This window comes from Phragmites australis, chromosome 12, assembly GCF_958298935.1.
Source record: "Phragmites australis chromosome 12, lpPhrAust1.1, whole genome shotgun sequence".
Lineage (NCBI taxonomy): Eukaryota > Viridiplantae > Streptophyta > Magnoliopsida > Poales > Poaceae > Phragmites > Phragmites australis.
Genome location: NC_084932.1, coordinates 1,472,207 through 1,486,822, shown reverse-complemented (window position 1 = coordinate 1,486,822; position 14,616 = coordinate 1,472,207). Strand labels below are relative to the sequence as shown.

The following is a 14,616-nucleotide window of genomic DNA, read 5'->3' as shown; positions in this document are numbered from 1 at the left end:
GTCCATGAAGTCAAATGGTTCCAACTGAATCATAGGGGTTAAATTAATGAAATATAAGAGATTGAATTTAAAATACACTACAAATATATAAAATTTATTGAATCGAGAGAAAAATAAACTACAAAATACATAAAATTTATTAAGAGGGCGACAACTCCCCTTGACCGCAACTATCCTCCGCCGGGGAGGAACTGCTAGGCTTGGTGGCCCAGTGAAGTTGAGATCTTGTCGACGCTGAGCAGTTCAATTTTGGGTGTCGATCATAGATCGGACGGCTCGTGGAGCACTGTATGCTTGCTCTGCCTCTGCGGCAGCGTTACCACGTCCCGCCGCGTTGTGCACATGCAGAGAAGCAGACAGAGCTTCACTGCTTCAGCTTGTAAGGTTTTGCTGCACAGCTGGTTAGGTAACTGAAGCAAGTTAAGCAGCACATCGAGATGGGCAGCGAGGAAGCGCCGCTGCTGGTGCCGGCGCCGGCGCCGGCGGTGGAGGGGTGCCCCGGGTGCGCGATGGAGCGGAGGAAGGCGAGCAGCAAAGGGAGGATACCCTACCGGGAGTTCTTCTTCGTCGGCGTCACCACCCTCGCCTCATGTACGTGCCTCCATCCATCCATATATCTATCTATCTCCTGATATGTTGTGCATTGCTCCATTAATTCGGACAGTACTGCCTCGTACAATTGATGTTCATCCTTGCACTGCAACTGGGTTATTTTTTTGGAAATAGAGTAAAGGAGATCCGACTGTGAGATTAGTGAGAACCAGTGTCAAGAGGGACTCGAACTAGGTGGCGTGGGCAGAACAACGTGCTCTGGCCAACTACACTGGGTTTAGTTCTTCGCTAGCTATTCCGTTGGGCATGCACGAATCTCGCCTACGTCCAGCTCGAGCCTGCTCGTGTTGTGTGTGCCTATGCTCTATTTGGTTGTTGCATCCTTGCATTGCACCTAGCTCTCGGTCGTCAGGGAATGTTTGTGCTCTAGCGTCCGTCGCGGCTGCCGGTCCGCCGGCGATGAGTGCCGCCGGAGACATGAATGGGACAAGTAGGTCGAGATGGTACCACGAGGGACTGCCCATCAGGACAGGGCAGGTCGCAGGGCATGATCCACCCGTGACAGAGAATCAGACGGGCATGCATGTAGCTTCCAAATAAGACAGTGACGGATATTACACAAAAGTAGAGCTGTTGCACCTGCAGCATAGTTGGCTCGCATGCTTTATTTATGTATGGATTTACTATTCCATATACCTGCTGCATTGTCGATCAATGGATCCATCCCGTTCTCAGATCTGGCTCTGACAAAAGCTGTTTTTGTCCCTCGTGTTCTTTCAGCTTTACCAATCACGTGTCTCTTCCCGTTCCTCTATTTTATGGTATGTACTCTCATGTTATATAATCAATATTTTGTGTACGTTTCACATTGCATTAATCTTAAGAACAGTCACTGGTGGATCTTAGAACAAAAATAAAAAATATTCAGTGTCTTGGACTGACTTGCTAGGGGTCCAGGTGTCCCACTTATTGAGCTAAAGAGTGTCACCTAAGATGCTACGATAGATCACTGAAAAATAAAAATTTAATAGGTGTCCTATACACCCTGTAGAGATATGGTGGATCCACCCCTCGGGACACTGACGTTTTAAGACCGTACTCGCTATGATCCTACAGGGCTACAGGCCTACAGCATCCATGCACAATTCAGATCATGACCTTACTCAGACTAATGTGGCATTTCCATCTTTCTCCCTGGCCATGTCGCTGGACATAACCCAGTGCTCACAATGCATTTCGACCTGATACTAGCTTTACTAAAGTTCTAGAATACGTAGGTACTTTGGGTACTTCTAGTGCACAATTCAGATCTAACAGTGCCTTTTTGTCTATTTGATTTTACCCGCTTCCATTCACGGGATCAAATGGTCCTGCTCCAATAAATTTCTGTTTTCTTGAAATACATCAGAAACCAAGGGAGTACCTGCGGTTTCGTTCATAAAGATCTCTACCTGTTTAAGCAAATAGCGTCCTATCATACATTTTAGCAGATTATTCAGTTGTCTAGGGTATGCTTATTTAGTTCTCTCTCTCTCTCTCTTAACACTTTTCATAGGTAAGGGACTTCCACATTGCTAAAACAGAGGAGCATATCGGCTTTTATGCTGGTTTTCTTGGTATGGTTTTAGTTCATCAATTCACAGTTTAGCTATTACAATAAATTGAAGTAAATATATGACACAAAATTGAAATGTAAATATGAAATCCTTATGTCAATGTTTTCAAATGTAGCTGCATCGTACATGCTCGGCAGAGGCTTTTCTGCAATCTTTTGGGGTATCGTCTCAGACCGTGTTGGACGGAAGCCTGTCATTGCATTCTCAATCTTGTCTGTGTAAGTACTACATATATTCTAACCAAGTGTCGGACCATTTCGGATTTCAATATTGTTGTAGTACTCAATTAGCTTTCCCACTGGTATTGTGTAGGGTCATATTTAACACATTATTCGGTCTAAGCACAACGTATTGGATGGCAATCACTACAAGACTTGTGCTGGGTGCTCTAAATGGTTTACTTGCCCCAATAAAGGTAATTCTAAATTAGCAGTTTCAACAAAGCCATGCATCTGGATTGTAACTCGTGTGTTTGAAAAGGAGTATGCTAAAATTATATATATTATATTTTGCCAACCATTGCAGGCTTATTGTGTTGAAGTTTGTCAAACTGAACATCAAGCTCTTGGACTCTCAGTTGTAATCTCATGAGCAAAACTATGCATTGTTTACTTGTATTCTATTTTATTACGTAACCCTTTCCATACCAAGATTAGTCTAAAATCGAATTAATCATAGGTGAACACGGCATGGGGTTTGGGTCTTATTGTCGGTCCAGCTCTTGGAGGCTACCTTGCACAGGTACCAGTTCAACAAAAATGAAGAGAAAAAATGATCTCATTTTCTTACTCGAGTCTCATTTTTCCCCAGCCTACTGAGAAATATCCTCACATATTTTCTGAGGGTTCTGTTTTCGGCAGGTAAATCATCCAAGTGCAACACATATAGTCCTTTACCAAATTTCTAGCAATTAGTGATGTACCTTGCAGATTATCATAGCTCAGTTCATTGGATTTTGTAGATTCCCTTATCTCTTACCATGTCTAAGTGTATCATCATTCGCTGCTATTATCCTAATAAGCTGTACATGGCTTCCGGTATGTAACATTTCACCTAACAAAATCTCTCGTCATTTAAATTTTCTTTAGAAAACACAAACACTAATATTTGTTTTATTTTGGCCTTTGTGTGCTCTGGTGAAATCTTATATTCGATAAACACACAGCACATGCTACATAAGTTGCAATTCACAAATCAACTATTGAAGTGGACTTGTGTCATTTTCGTAGAAACTATGCTTATATTGTATTCCACGTTATACTGAAAACACGATAATTAAACTTTTACGTAACTTCATTCTAGGCATACTGTTAAGCTATTATCACAAAGATTCTATATGTGTTATTGGTTATACTCAAATTGGGCTTACAGGAGACGATACATAAACATAAAGTTCCTGAAAAGGATACCAAAATAGTCAAAGCCTTGCCATCAGAAAAGGGTTATTGGGATTCACCTCGCAAGACGAGTTTGCTCCAGAACAAGCCTTGGATATCAACTATGCTACCTTACTGTTTCTTTGGTCTTCATGACACAGCATATAGTGAGGTAAAATTACTCATTCAGAATTCATGTCCTTTTGAGCATCTTGCTACTCAGCAGGTTTTTTCTCCTACATAAATGTTCTTTGATATATTCCTCATGAGTTAAAACATCTTGTACTGCCTTCACTACTCAAAATCATCTTTCACATATAGAACTCAAGGGTTATATAATTGTAATGTAAAATACTAGATACTTTCTTTATGGGCTGCGAGCGATCGGAAGTATGGTGGCCTTAGCTTCTCAACTGAAGATATTGGTGAGGTTCTTGCTATGACAGGTATTCCATCCCTCTGCCCTGTCCCTTCCACCCAGATACAAAAATTCTAGAAGTTACAAGTGTCCTCCTTTATTGGATGAATTTTTATTTGTTCATGCAGCTTGAAAAGCTGATGTTTGCAGCATTGTGTGTGCATGTATCGAAACTGAGATTGCTCTCTCCCTTCATGGTCCTTTTTACTGGCGCTTCGTCCCTTCATTTCAGGTGCTGGTCTTCTTGTATATCAGCTTATCATTTATCACTGGGTCCATAAGATTCTTGGAACAGTCAACTCATCACGTATTGCTTCTGTGAGTAGTCTCCTATGTGTATTAAAAAAATAAACATAAAAAAGAATACTTCATGATCATCGCTTAAATTTCAACATTGACGTTGCAGGCTGTGTCTATACTTGTTCTTGCAACTTATCCCTTTATGACATACCTATCTGGAGTCAAACTTTCCTTCGCTCTTTATTCTGCGGCCATGATGAAAAGTGTTCTTGCAGTAAGCATTTCCTAACTTCTTTCTTTCTTCAAATTTCAAATTACTATATAATTTTCCGCACCATTTGTAAGTTAATGATTCAATAAGTGCATACAAAGTAATTTCTCTACTACAGAAATTCGCTGATTTTTACATTTTTTTTGCGTTCATGTGTTGATCGATAGTTAAGAGACAATAATTACCTATTACATTGCATAAAAAGTATGAAGATTAACTCAGTTTACATAGGAATAAATAGGAAGTGGTTTTACATACTTTTACTAGTATCCAAGTCTATGTAATCTCTTCTTCTTTTACAACTTGTACAGATTACTGCCACCACAGGAATTTGCCTTCTACAGAACAATGCTGTGGTACGTATGAACTCAAGTGAATTTGTTGGGACAGTACGCTTACACAAATCAAATAAAACTATGTAACATAGTTTAAATTCAATTCCAGTGCCAAGAACAAAGAGGCACCGCAAATGGTATATCGACAACTACAATGTCATTTTTCAAAGCAATTGCTCCAATAGGTGCCGGGGCTCTGTAAGTATCTCTTTCCATCTCTCCTTTTTCACACAATGCATGGGCAAAATATCATGTTACTTAGGTCGGCAATCTTTAGTTGTATGTAATCCTGTAGAATGTTCTTAGTTTCAACGGGTCACCACTAGCCGTGTCGGCTGTATCCAGCATTCCGCTAGCTAATTGTCTTTGTATCTAACTGTATTATGCATAACGCAATAATACACATTTCTCCTGACTATTCTCTAAAAAACATTTGTCATCCAAGTGAATACGAGTGACAAGCATACTCTCTGATTGGGAATAAAATGTACGTATATGTTCAGTAAACAAAAACGTTTATGCATATCAGTGTGCATAAGCATCAGCTTTGAGCTGTTTCTCATTTATAAATGATCAGCTATACTATACAATCTGCATCTGTTTTCCTCTAATGCCTAGCTGAATTTCACAAGTTAAGTTTCTGACTAAAATAGAAGTATTTGACAAATGGGGAGGCCGCACTTTTTTGTGTCGCCTAATAGCCAAAGAATATTGCTAATACAGAGCATAGACTGTACTAAGGTGGATTATTATTCCATATGCGTTTCCTAATCTCGGAATGCATATTGATCAATACAGATTCTCATGGGCACAAAAACGTCAAGATGCCGCTTTCCTGCCTGGTAAACTATTAATTTCTACAATACCTAGCACCAAGTTCCTTTTTTTTTTTTTTGCCATGGTAAACTAGCTACCCTACCATTTAGTATCTGTTGTACATGTAGTTTTGTTAGGTAGGATATTACCCTGTGAGAGTTTTCTTTTCATACCCGGCTTTAAGATTAAACCAAATATAAACTACATATATGTCAGGATCAAGTTACATACATGTAGCGACGTTATAAGTGAAATAATAGAACAATATCATTAACTTAAACGTACATTCGATCTTACAAAAGGAACTGACGATGGTCAAAAAGTAAAGACACTGCAGCGGAACTAAGCGTAGTTTTCATCTTCAACTAGGCTACTCCACAGGCAATCGACGGAGAACACACCCTAAAACGCGTCATCTTTTGTGAAGTCCTCAAAATCTTTCTCGATTGAGCAACATTGTTTGGATATAGCAAGTGTGAGTACATGAAATGCTCGGCAAGTGTGGAAAAGTATGACATGTGGGCCAATATCAAGAATGGCTTAACTCAATAATTTATTTGCATCAATATCATTTTTGTAGTAAAACAGTTATAAAAGCAACATATTTACTATGTGGAAGATTCTTTAAGACTTGAGGGTAAGGTTCCAACCACCTTGCTCCACATATGAGGTTCCAACCACCTCTAAACAAAACCAAACTCGAATCATAGTTCCCACCACCGTGATCCACCAGAACCAATCAAACCATCCGAAACCACCTAACTAATCATGTGAAGAGTCCATGTCGCTCATGACCGTGAGCATGGCTCATATATAAGTTTTCACTCTGTAGAGGTCGTACACTTTACCCACAAGACGTGTCCTTCTTCTTGCCCATGTCGATTAAACACTTACACACTTCCGAGGTGTGCGACCAAGATTATATTGCAAAGCCTTTCTAACGCCTCTCTCGGCACGTGTCGACCCACTGAGATTTCACCACCGTACATAAGTAGAGTACACCATCCACTCCAGAAACCCCCTCTTGAGTCTTTACGGTTCCACGAAGTACACCCTTCCATCCCCGCATCACCAAATAATCTTCACCATGCTGAGAGAATAGTGATTACTCGGCTAGGTCTATCTCATACTAGGTTTTTGGTTGTACTGTTTTAATGGGTGGGTCGCTCCACGAACCGGTCCTTAATATGGTCTGGGCAAGACCGCCAATATCTAACACATGGAGATAACCAATATCCGATAAAGCCAACATTCTTACCTAGGATACATCCACAGGCTAACCATCAAGCCAAACTTGCTCAGACCCTACTTTCCAAGTCTAAGCATTTTACCAAAGTTCATTATTATTAACCAAAATATATTTTTCCTATACTACCCATGAGTAAGCACAACTAAGCATATTCTACTCATAACATGAAAACCAATTTACGGCTACAAGGAAGATCGAAGAAAACTAGTAAACCCTAACAATAGGATATCATATTTGACGAGCATGCAATGTGTAAAACAAAAATTTATAAAAGTAGGCATAAAATGTTCAAGGACACTTGCCTTATCCAAAATGTTGCTCAAAATCACCGAAGTCTTGATCTTAGATGTTGTCGAACATTTCTGGGATAAACTTCTCTACATACGAACAAAACAAGCAACACTAAGAGCAAGTATTGAACAAAGCTAACACAACAAACAAACGATAAGGCTAGCTAGGACATGATTTTAAAAAGATTTGGGCGTAAGAACCGCCCAAATCAGAGCAACGGTGCGAAAACTTCTACTAAATGAATTTTAAACAGCTAAAAATGACGAAAACTATTTTTATGCAATTAAACCTAATTTTTAAAAGGCCTAAAATATTTATTTAATTTTTTAGAATTATTTTATAGCATAAAACTGATTAAAACAATTTTATAAAAATTATTTGCATTTTTAAGAACTTAAACTAATTTTATATGCATAAAAACATATTAAAAGCATTTATTTTATCAAATAAAACATTTTTAAAACAGTATCAGGAATAATCTACATTTTCTAAACTATTTTCCAAAATAAAACATTTATTCTAACATTTTTGCAATAATTTGTACACTAGAAAACATTAAATAACATTTACAAAAATAAAAACAAACCTAAAAACATTTATAAACATTTATGTAAACTGTTTTCTATTTTTTGGAAAATTTTCTAAATTGAAAACCTATTTTTCCGTAAAAATTCTATTTTTGTGAATTATTTTTGTAAAGGAAAATAGATTTATTATGCAACGATGACGTCAATGGCTGACTGGACTGCTACTTCGGATAGGATTGCTGACGAGGCTTGCTGACCAGGAGAGACTGAAACGAATAAGGTTTATTCAATCTACGTCGTAGATTGCAGATCAGACGGTCACGGGCGACTTACCTTGGCTCTTGCTCGAGACGACGACGGTAATGGACTGGCACTACGGAGGCTCGCTGGAGAAGCACGGAAACAGCGCAGCGATGGTCGGGAGTCGACGGCGAATGACGGAGCTTGACCAGATGTCGATGCTGAGTTCGTTTGAAGAGTTGCGAGAAGCCAGGGAAGCTCGAGGGCGCACGGCGACAACGAGCTACTTCAGTAGAGGTCCGCGCGGCGATGCAAGCTTGGCTATGACGTTCTGGGAAGATTCACTAATATTCTTCTTATGCGATTGAATAATTTATAAAATTATTTTTAGACTTAGGTTATACGGTGAAAAATAAGTTTCTTTGTAATGCTCAAAGGAACTTATTTTTTCACCATATAATCTATGGTTGTAAGTAATTTTATAAATTAATTCATCACATAAGAAAAATATTAATGAATTTTTTTTCAAATTTTTAGGATTTTATTTGAGGCCCTAATAATTGTTAGAAGTTATAAATTTAGCCTTTTTAAAGAATTTTAGTTTAAATTTTACACAGTTTTTTTTGGTGAATTCAATTAAAATAGGTTGCATATGGATTATAAAACACGTACAAAAAGTTCTATGATTTTTAGATGAACAGAAGACTACTAATTTTTAGAGAGGTAGAAACGGTAAATAGTGAATAAGTAAACAGTAAATTTGACGGAATATTGAACGGAAATGTGGACAGAATGGTAAGAAAGGAAGCAAAGATAAAATCGATGGCAATGAAGTAAGTCTGATGGCATACAGGAAATTTAGGAATGTGTTTGGTTGGATGTATTTAGATAGTATGAGAATGTGTTTAGTCACTGAAAATACATGTATTATATCCAAGTGTAACTTTTTTCTGAGGTAATACTTTTTATATTTGTAATTACCATCAAACTATGTTGATTAGTACTAATAGTTACTAATTACAGTTAGCCATATCTTAAATTGTCTCCTCCTTTTATATAATGTATGAAAGGAATAACTCTTGCCTTCGTTCGGGTTAGGAAAAAAAATCCTTGTGAGAGTAGAGAGAATGACCTTATCCAGTTATCCAATTTGGTTTGTGCAATGTGCAGGTGATGAGGTGGTGTTCGTGATGCTGAATTTGGTGCAGCTCCTTGGGCTCATATTTACCTTCGAACCTTTCCTTGTGTTACCTACAGCACAAGATCAGAGTCATTAGGGGTAAAGATCGTCACTTGTCAGTTTATAACAATAGCAGATTATTATTTTTTTGAGAGAGAGGATGCAACAATATATAGCACCTAGCAGTCGTTAATGAATTCAGTGACATGTCTAATTTGTCAGCATAATGATAGAGAAACCTTTTGGGACATATATGAAGTTGTTTAACTTTATCGAAAAAATATGAAGTTGTTTAAAATAAGAAAATAAAGAGAAAATGATGATAGTCACTTGCACACTAGCTGTGAAATTAAGTTTATTGAAGACGATCATATCGAGCTAGTGGTTCAGTGAAAAAAATATGAAGTTGTTTAAAATAAGAAAATAAAGGGAAAACGATGATAGTCACTTGCACACTAGCTGTGAAAATAAGTTTATTGAAGACAATCGTATCGAACTAGTAGTTCAGTGAAAAAGCTGCACCTGTACGTGCTGCGCAGCAGCCGGAATGTTTGATCAGCAACTTTGATATGTATTGTACTACCTCTGTTTTTATTTACTTATGATCAATTTTTTACTATAGTAATTTTAACCTTATATTTTTTTTATAAAAAATTTACGAATACTTAAAAGTATCTAATACTAATAAAGTATATTTCACGATGAATCTAATGATACGAAAGTTATAGTTATTTATAATTTTTTTTAAGGAAAAAACGTAAGGTTTCAAAATTGCTATAGTAAAAAATTGGTGATAAGTAAATAAAACAGAGGTAGTAATTATATAATTGTACGCCGCACCTTTCATGATTAGTTTTGTGAGGTCTCAATAAGTCCTGAACCTCTCCTTTTTTTTCTTCTTTTCTGAAAGCCATCTTCAGGTTGCATGGGCTGAAAATTTCAGTACGCGTGTGTGATAGCTCTTGTCTGCATGCATGTATGTTGGTACGCGTGCCGTGATGCGTCTCTGTCGACCAGTCTGAATTTACAGAAGGCTGCTGCAGCCATTTTTCATCTAGCTATCACTATTAAGCACTCCCTCCACTCATAAAAACACGGCATTTTGAATAAGATTTGATTTAAAACCATGATGAACAATAATTTTTAAAATATTTAGTGTCCAAAAATCATATACAGAAATTTGTCTTGAAAAATGTTTTCATAATATTACAATTTTATTTGCTTTTATAACGTATCCTAATAGAAAATAGTGATCAAAGTTGTGCATAAAAGAACATGTACTATCCAAAATACTATGTATTTATAACCAGAGGGAGTAGTCTAGGATCAAGTTGTCATGCTGTCTCCCAGATACTCGAATAAGGTGATCCATCATTTGGTACTGGTATATATGTTAGAACAGTAAAATAACGCACATTTTGTGATTGTTTTAGTTCTTAACAACTAGCATATATAAATCGAGGATTGAGATGGGAGTGTGGGTGGAATGTATATGTAGGTTATCTACCTTGGAAGATAACTACTAGCACAAAAAGGAAAGAAGGGAAAGGAAACCACCTCCTTGTAAGTCTGATTGAACCCACTCTCCTCTCTCACGCTTGTTACTTTGTCTTTTAGAGTATCTCTTTCTTCATCCTTTTGGTATGGTGTTCCTCTCTCTTTTTTTTCTCTCTCTCTAGACTCGAGTGTCACCTTTGTGGACATGCCGGCCGGCCGCCTCAAATATTCGGAGGATAATCCAAGTAGCCCCTCTAAACATGCGTTGCATGCAATAAACTACTAGCTAGTATACTCCAGTAGTGATGTGAGCTTACTGGGCTTTGCACTATGCAGTGATAATATGGAGTCCGATACTTGACGACCCTTCGAGCTAGGTAGGCCAAGGTGGATGATGACGGCCGCTGCACGGGGGACGAGCAGGATTTTATGGCTGGTTGTTTCAGGTAGATACTATAATTTTTTTAATCTAATATACAAGTATAAATTTGTTAAAAGTAGGAATGCTTGGTGCTTGCTGTTAGGGTCCTAGGGAATTAGTGCATTTGACCATTCGACGGCGTTGGTATGGGTGTCTTGTGATCGGTGAGGCTGAGAGCTAAATTCTCTTAATGCAAATGCTTGGTGAATGGCTGGTAACTCAACTCGGCGCCTCTTCGCCGGCGCAGATCCAAGCAGCATGGCGAGCCATGGCTCCATTCTTCATGGCCGCAGCTCCTCCACAGTTTGGCGCGTCTGACAAAGGCAGCTGCCTTGCCACATGCCCGTCGCCCGCTTGCCGCCGTCGTCTAGGGTTAGTCATTTAGGGTTAGTTGGTACTCGGTCAGAGTACTGTACACTATACTGGGTATCAACAGTATTCTATTGGTTTTTTTTCCGTTTGTAATAGGTTAAGAAATTTTTAGATCAAAATTAAGGATAGTTATGTACCTATCCGGACTACCCTTTGAATCCGTCCATTCGAGCACGTCTAGAATTGCTTTATTAGCTTAAAAAGTTATTAGACCAACACAAACCATTTTTTTACATGGGAGGTTTATTATGGAAGGTGCTATGATCTTGCATGAAACTAACCATGAGATGTATAGGAAAAAAATGGATGGGTTATTATTAAATTGGATTTTGAGAAAGCATATGACAAGGTTAAGTGGATTTTTTTTACAACAAACTCTACTAATAAAAGGTTTCTCCCCCACATGGTGTAAATGGATAGAACATGTAGTTTCTGGAGGGAGTGTAAGGATAAAAATCAATGATGATATAGGACATTATTTTCAAACTAAAAAAGGGTATGAGATAAGGGGATCCCCTATCTCCAATCTTGTTCAATGTGATTATGGATATGTTGGCCATTCTCATTGAGCGAGCTAAAGAGGAGGGGCAAATTGCTGGTGTCATACCTAACCTTGTTGAAAATAGTCTCTCTATCTTACAATACGCGGACGATACTGTTCTCTTTATGGATCATAATTTAGATCATGCCAAAAATATGAAGCTCCTGCTACGTGCTTTTGAGCAGCTTTCAGGCTTGAAAATAAATTTTCATAAAAATAAAATATTTTGTTACGGTAAAACAAAAGATTATGAGGCCGAATATTCACAAATTTTTGGATGTAAATCTGGCTCTTTCCCTTTTAAATACTTAGGCATTCCAATGCATCATAGAAGACTTTAAAATAAGGAATGGAAAGAAATTGAAGAGAGATTCCAGAGGAAATTGAGTTGTTGGAAAGGAAAACATTTATCTTATGGGGGACATCTTGTCCTTATAAATTCGGTTTTAAGTAGCCTATCCATGTTCATGCTTTCTTTCTTTCAAGTGCCTAAAAGGATTCTAAAGAAATTAGATTACTATCGTTCTCGTTTCTTTTGACAATCTGATGGGCACAAGAAAAAATATAGACTTACGAAATAGAGCATTCTTTGTACACCTAAGGATCAAGGAGGATTAGGTATCCTCAACTTAGAACTACAAAATAAATGCTTACTTAGTAAATGGCTTTTTAAGTTGATAAATGGAGAAGGGGTGTGGCAAGACCTTTTAAGAAAAAAAATATCTGAGAAACAAAACAATTGCTCAAGTGGAGCATAAAACTGAAGATTCTCAGTTTTGGACTGGCCTTATGGCTGTCAAACATGATTTCCTCAGGTTGGGATCCTTTACATTAAATAATGGGAATCTGATAAGATTTTGGGAGGATGTTTGGCTAGGACAAACATCTCTTAAACAGCAATATCCATCTTTATTTCAAATTTCATACAGAAAAAATACCACGGTTGCAGATATTTTTAGGACAAGACCTCTCAATATTGCCTTTAGAAGAACACTGATTGGAAATAATATGACAGCTTGGAATGACTTACTTCATAAGTTGGCTTCTATACAGCTTAATGATAGTCGTGATACATTTCAATGGTCTTTACATCAACTTGAAAGATTCACGGTCCGATCGATGTATAGATCTTTGATTAGTGAATTCGTCATTCCAAACAACTTATATCTTTGGCAGCTAAATCTACCACTAAATATTAAAGTGTTCTTATGGTTTTTGTTTAATGGAAAGACTCTAACTAACGATGTTGGGAAGGAAGTACCATATGTTGTTTTTGTCATCATGATGAAACAATACAATATCTTTTTTTCGAATGTCACGCTGCTAAATTTATTTGGCGTGTGGTTCAGGTTACGTTTGGTTTAAATCCACCAACTAGTGTCTCCAATATGTTTGGTAGTTGGCTTAATGGGATGAGTCAAGATTTTAAAAACCACACTTTGGTTGGAGCTAGTGCTCTTTGTTGGGTTATTTGGTTAAGTCAAAATGATGTGATTTTTGACAGGTCAAAAGTTCATTTTTCTATGCAGCTTCTTTTCAGGACACTTACTGGATTTGTTTTTGGTCTTTGCTACAAAAGACGGAGGATCGGCCTCTTATAAAAGACGCATGTCGAAGAATGGAATCGACAACGATGGAAATTTACGCCCGATATGGTTGGCTGTTTAGAAATAGACTTTCTGCTTGACTAGGCTCGGGCTTTTTTAGTTCACTCATGTTTTTGCTTAATCTATCCGGAATACTAGATATTTTGTTAAACCTTCTAATAATGAACGGCTGCGTGCATAACTCTGTACAGAGACCAGAATAAGTCTTATTCCTTTATTAAAAAAAAGTTTTCTCTGCTGCTTCCTTCATTTCCTCGGCTTTTCCCTCGTCAGTTCCTTGTTGCCCGTTTGTTATTTAAAATTTTAGAGTAACTCGTCCACCTCCTCTTCCTCTTCCTCCTCTGCTCTGCGCTGCCTCCGGCGACCAAAGGTGTACTACGACGGCTACCCCGGGTAGTACTACGAAGATGTACTACGACGGCTACCCCAGGTAGTACTACGGGGTAGTTCTCGAAAAGAAGAAGAAAAAGCCTCGGTAGCTAGAACATCGTAATCAAGTCACGCTTGAAGGCAATGCAAATGTCTTTAACACGGCATGTAATTACCTTTGCCGGGAACGGGCCCAAATTAGTAGTACCCGGCGTTTGTCGATCACGATTTGGAGTGTTTTTAACAAGCACGCAAAAGCTTTGCATGTTAATTTTTAGAAGAAGAGACTTAAAATAAGCAGAGTTTGAGTACAACGTGTAATGGCCAAACGAGATAGGCCGAGTTAGATTGTGATTTGCCAAAAAAAGGAAACAACAATGCAACAGGGCAAGCAATTTATTTGGTCAAAATTCTCTCATCCTAGGAGCTCTCGCCGCTTGCCAGGGCCACGCCACTTCACGAATGCTGCCGAAAAGTTCATCAACTCTGGCCTAATGCGTTTGTCGATCACGATTTGGAGTGTTTTGGTTTGCATAATTGCATGGCGTCTGCTAAGACGTCGTCGATTAACACCTGCACCTGCAGTGCAACCGGACTCATCTGAAACTGACAGCGACTACGTACTACTCCACTCCCTTGTCGCGCCGTGCCGTGCCGTACGTGCGCACAGGCACGGCGACGGCGACGGCGACGGCGAC

The 14,616-nt window shown here is 38.3% G+C and overlaps 1 protein-coding gene across 4 annotated transcripts; it reads left to right on the top strand.

Annotated features, from left to right (window-relative positions):
* Window positions 1–212: 212 nt before the first annotated feature.
* Window positions 213–13,722, top strand: LOC133886600 (protein ZINC INDUCED FACILITATOR-LIKE 1-like). 4 transcript variants are annotated; one of them, XR_009903388.1, is made up of 21 exons: window positions 213–591; window positions 1,333–1,373; window positions 2,108–2,168; window positions 2,284–2,386; window positions 2,481–2,583; window positions 2,694–2,747; window positions 2,847–2,909; window positions 2,979–3,028; window positions 3,130–3,205; window positions 3,540–3,716; window positions 3,903–3,990; window positions 4,195–4,280; window positions 4,369–4,476; window positions 4,785–4,829; window positions 4,918–5,006; window positions 5,607–5,650; window positions 9,102–9,210; window positions 10,610–10,674; window positions 10,791–10,853; window positions 10,945–11,054; window positions 13,472–13,722. XR_009903388.1 is itself a non-coding variant. In XM_062326312.1 (17 exons), the coding sequence occupies exons 1-17, from the start codon at window positions 438–440 to the stop codon at window positions 9,206–9,208; spliced, it is 1,449 nt and encodes a 482-aa protein (XP_062182296.1). In that variant the 5' UTR covers window positions 213–437; the 3' UTR covers window positions 9,209–9,372. The 4 variants fall into 4 exon arrangements, 1 of the variants encoding a protein (XP_062182296.1); XR_009903390.1 differs by lacking the exon at window positions 1,333–1,373 and having other exon boundaries at window positions 438–591; XR_009903389.1 differs by lacking the exons at window positions 10,610–10,674; window positions 10,791–10,853.
* The last annotated feature ends 894 nt before the right edge of the window (window positions 13,723–14,616 follow it).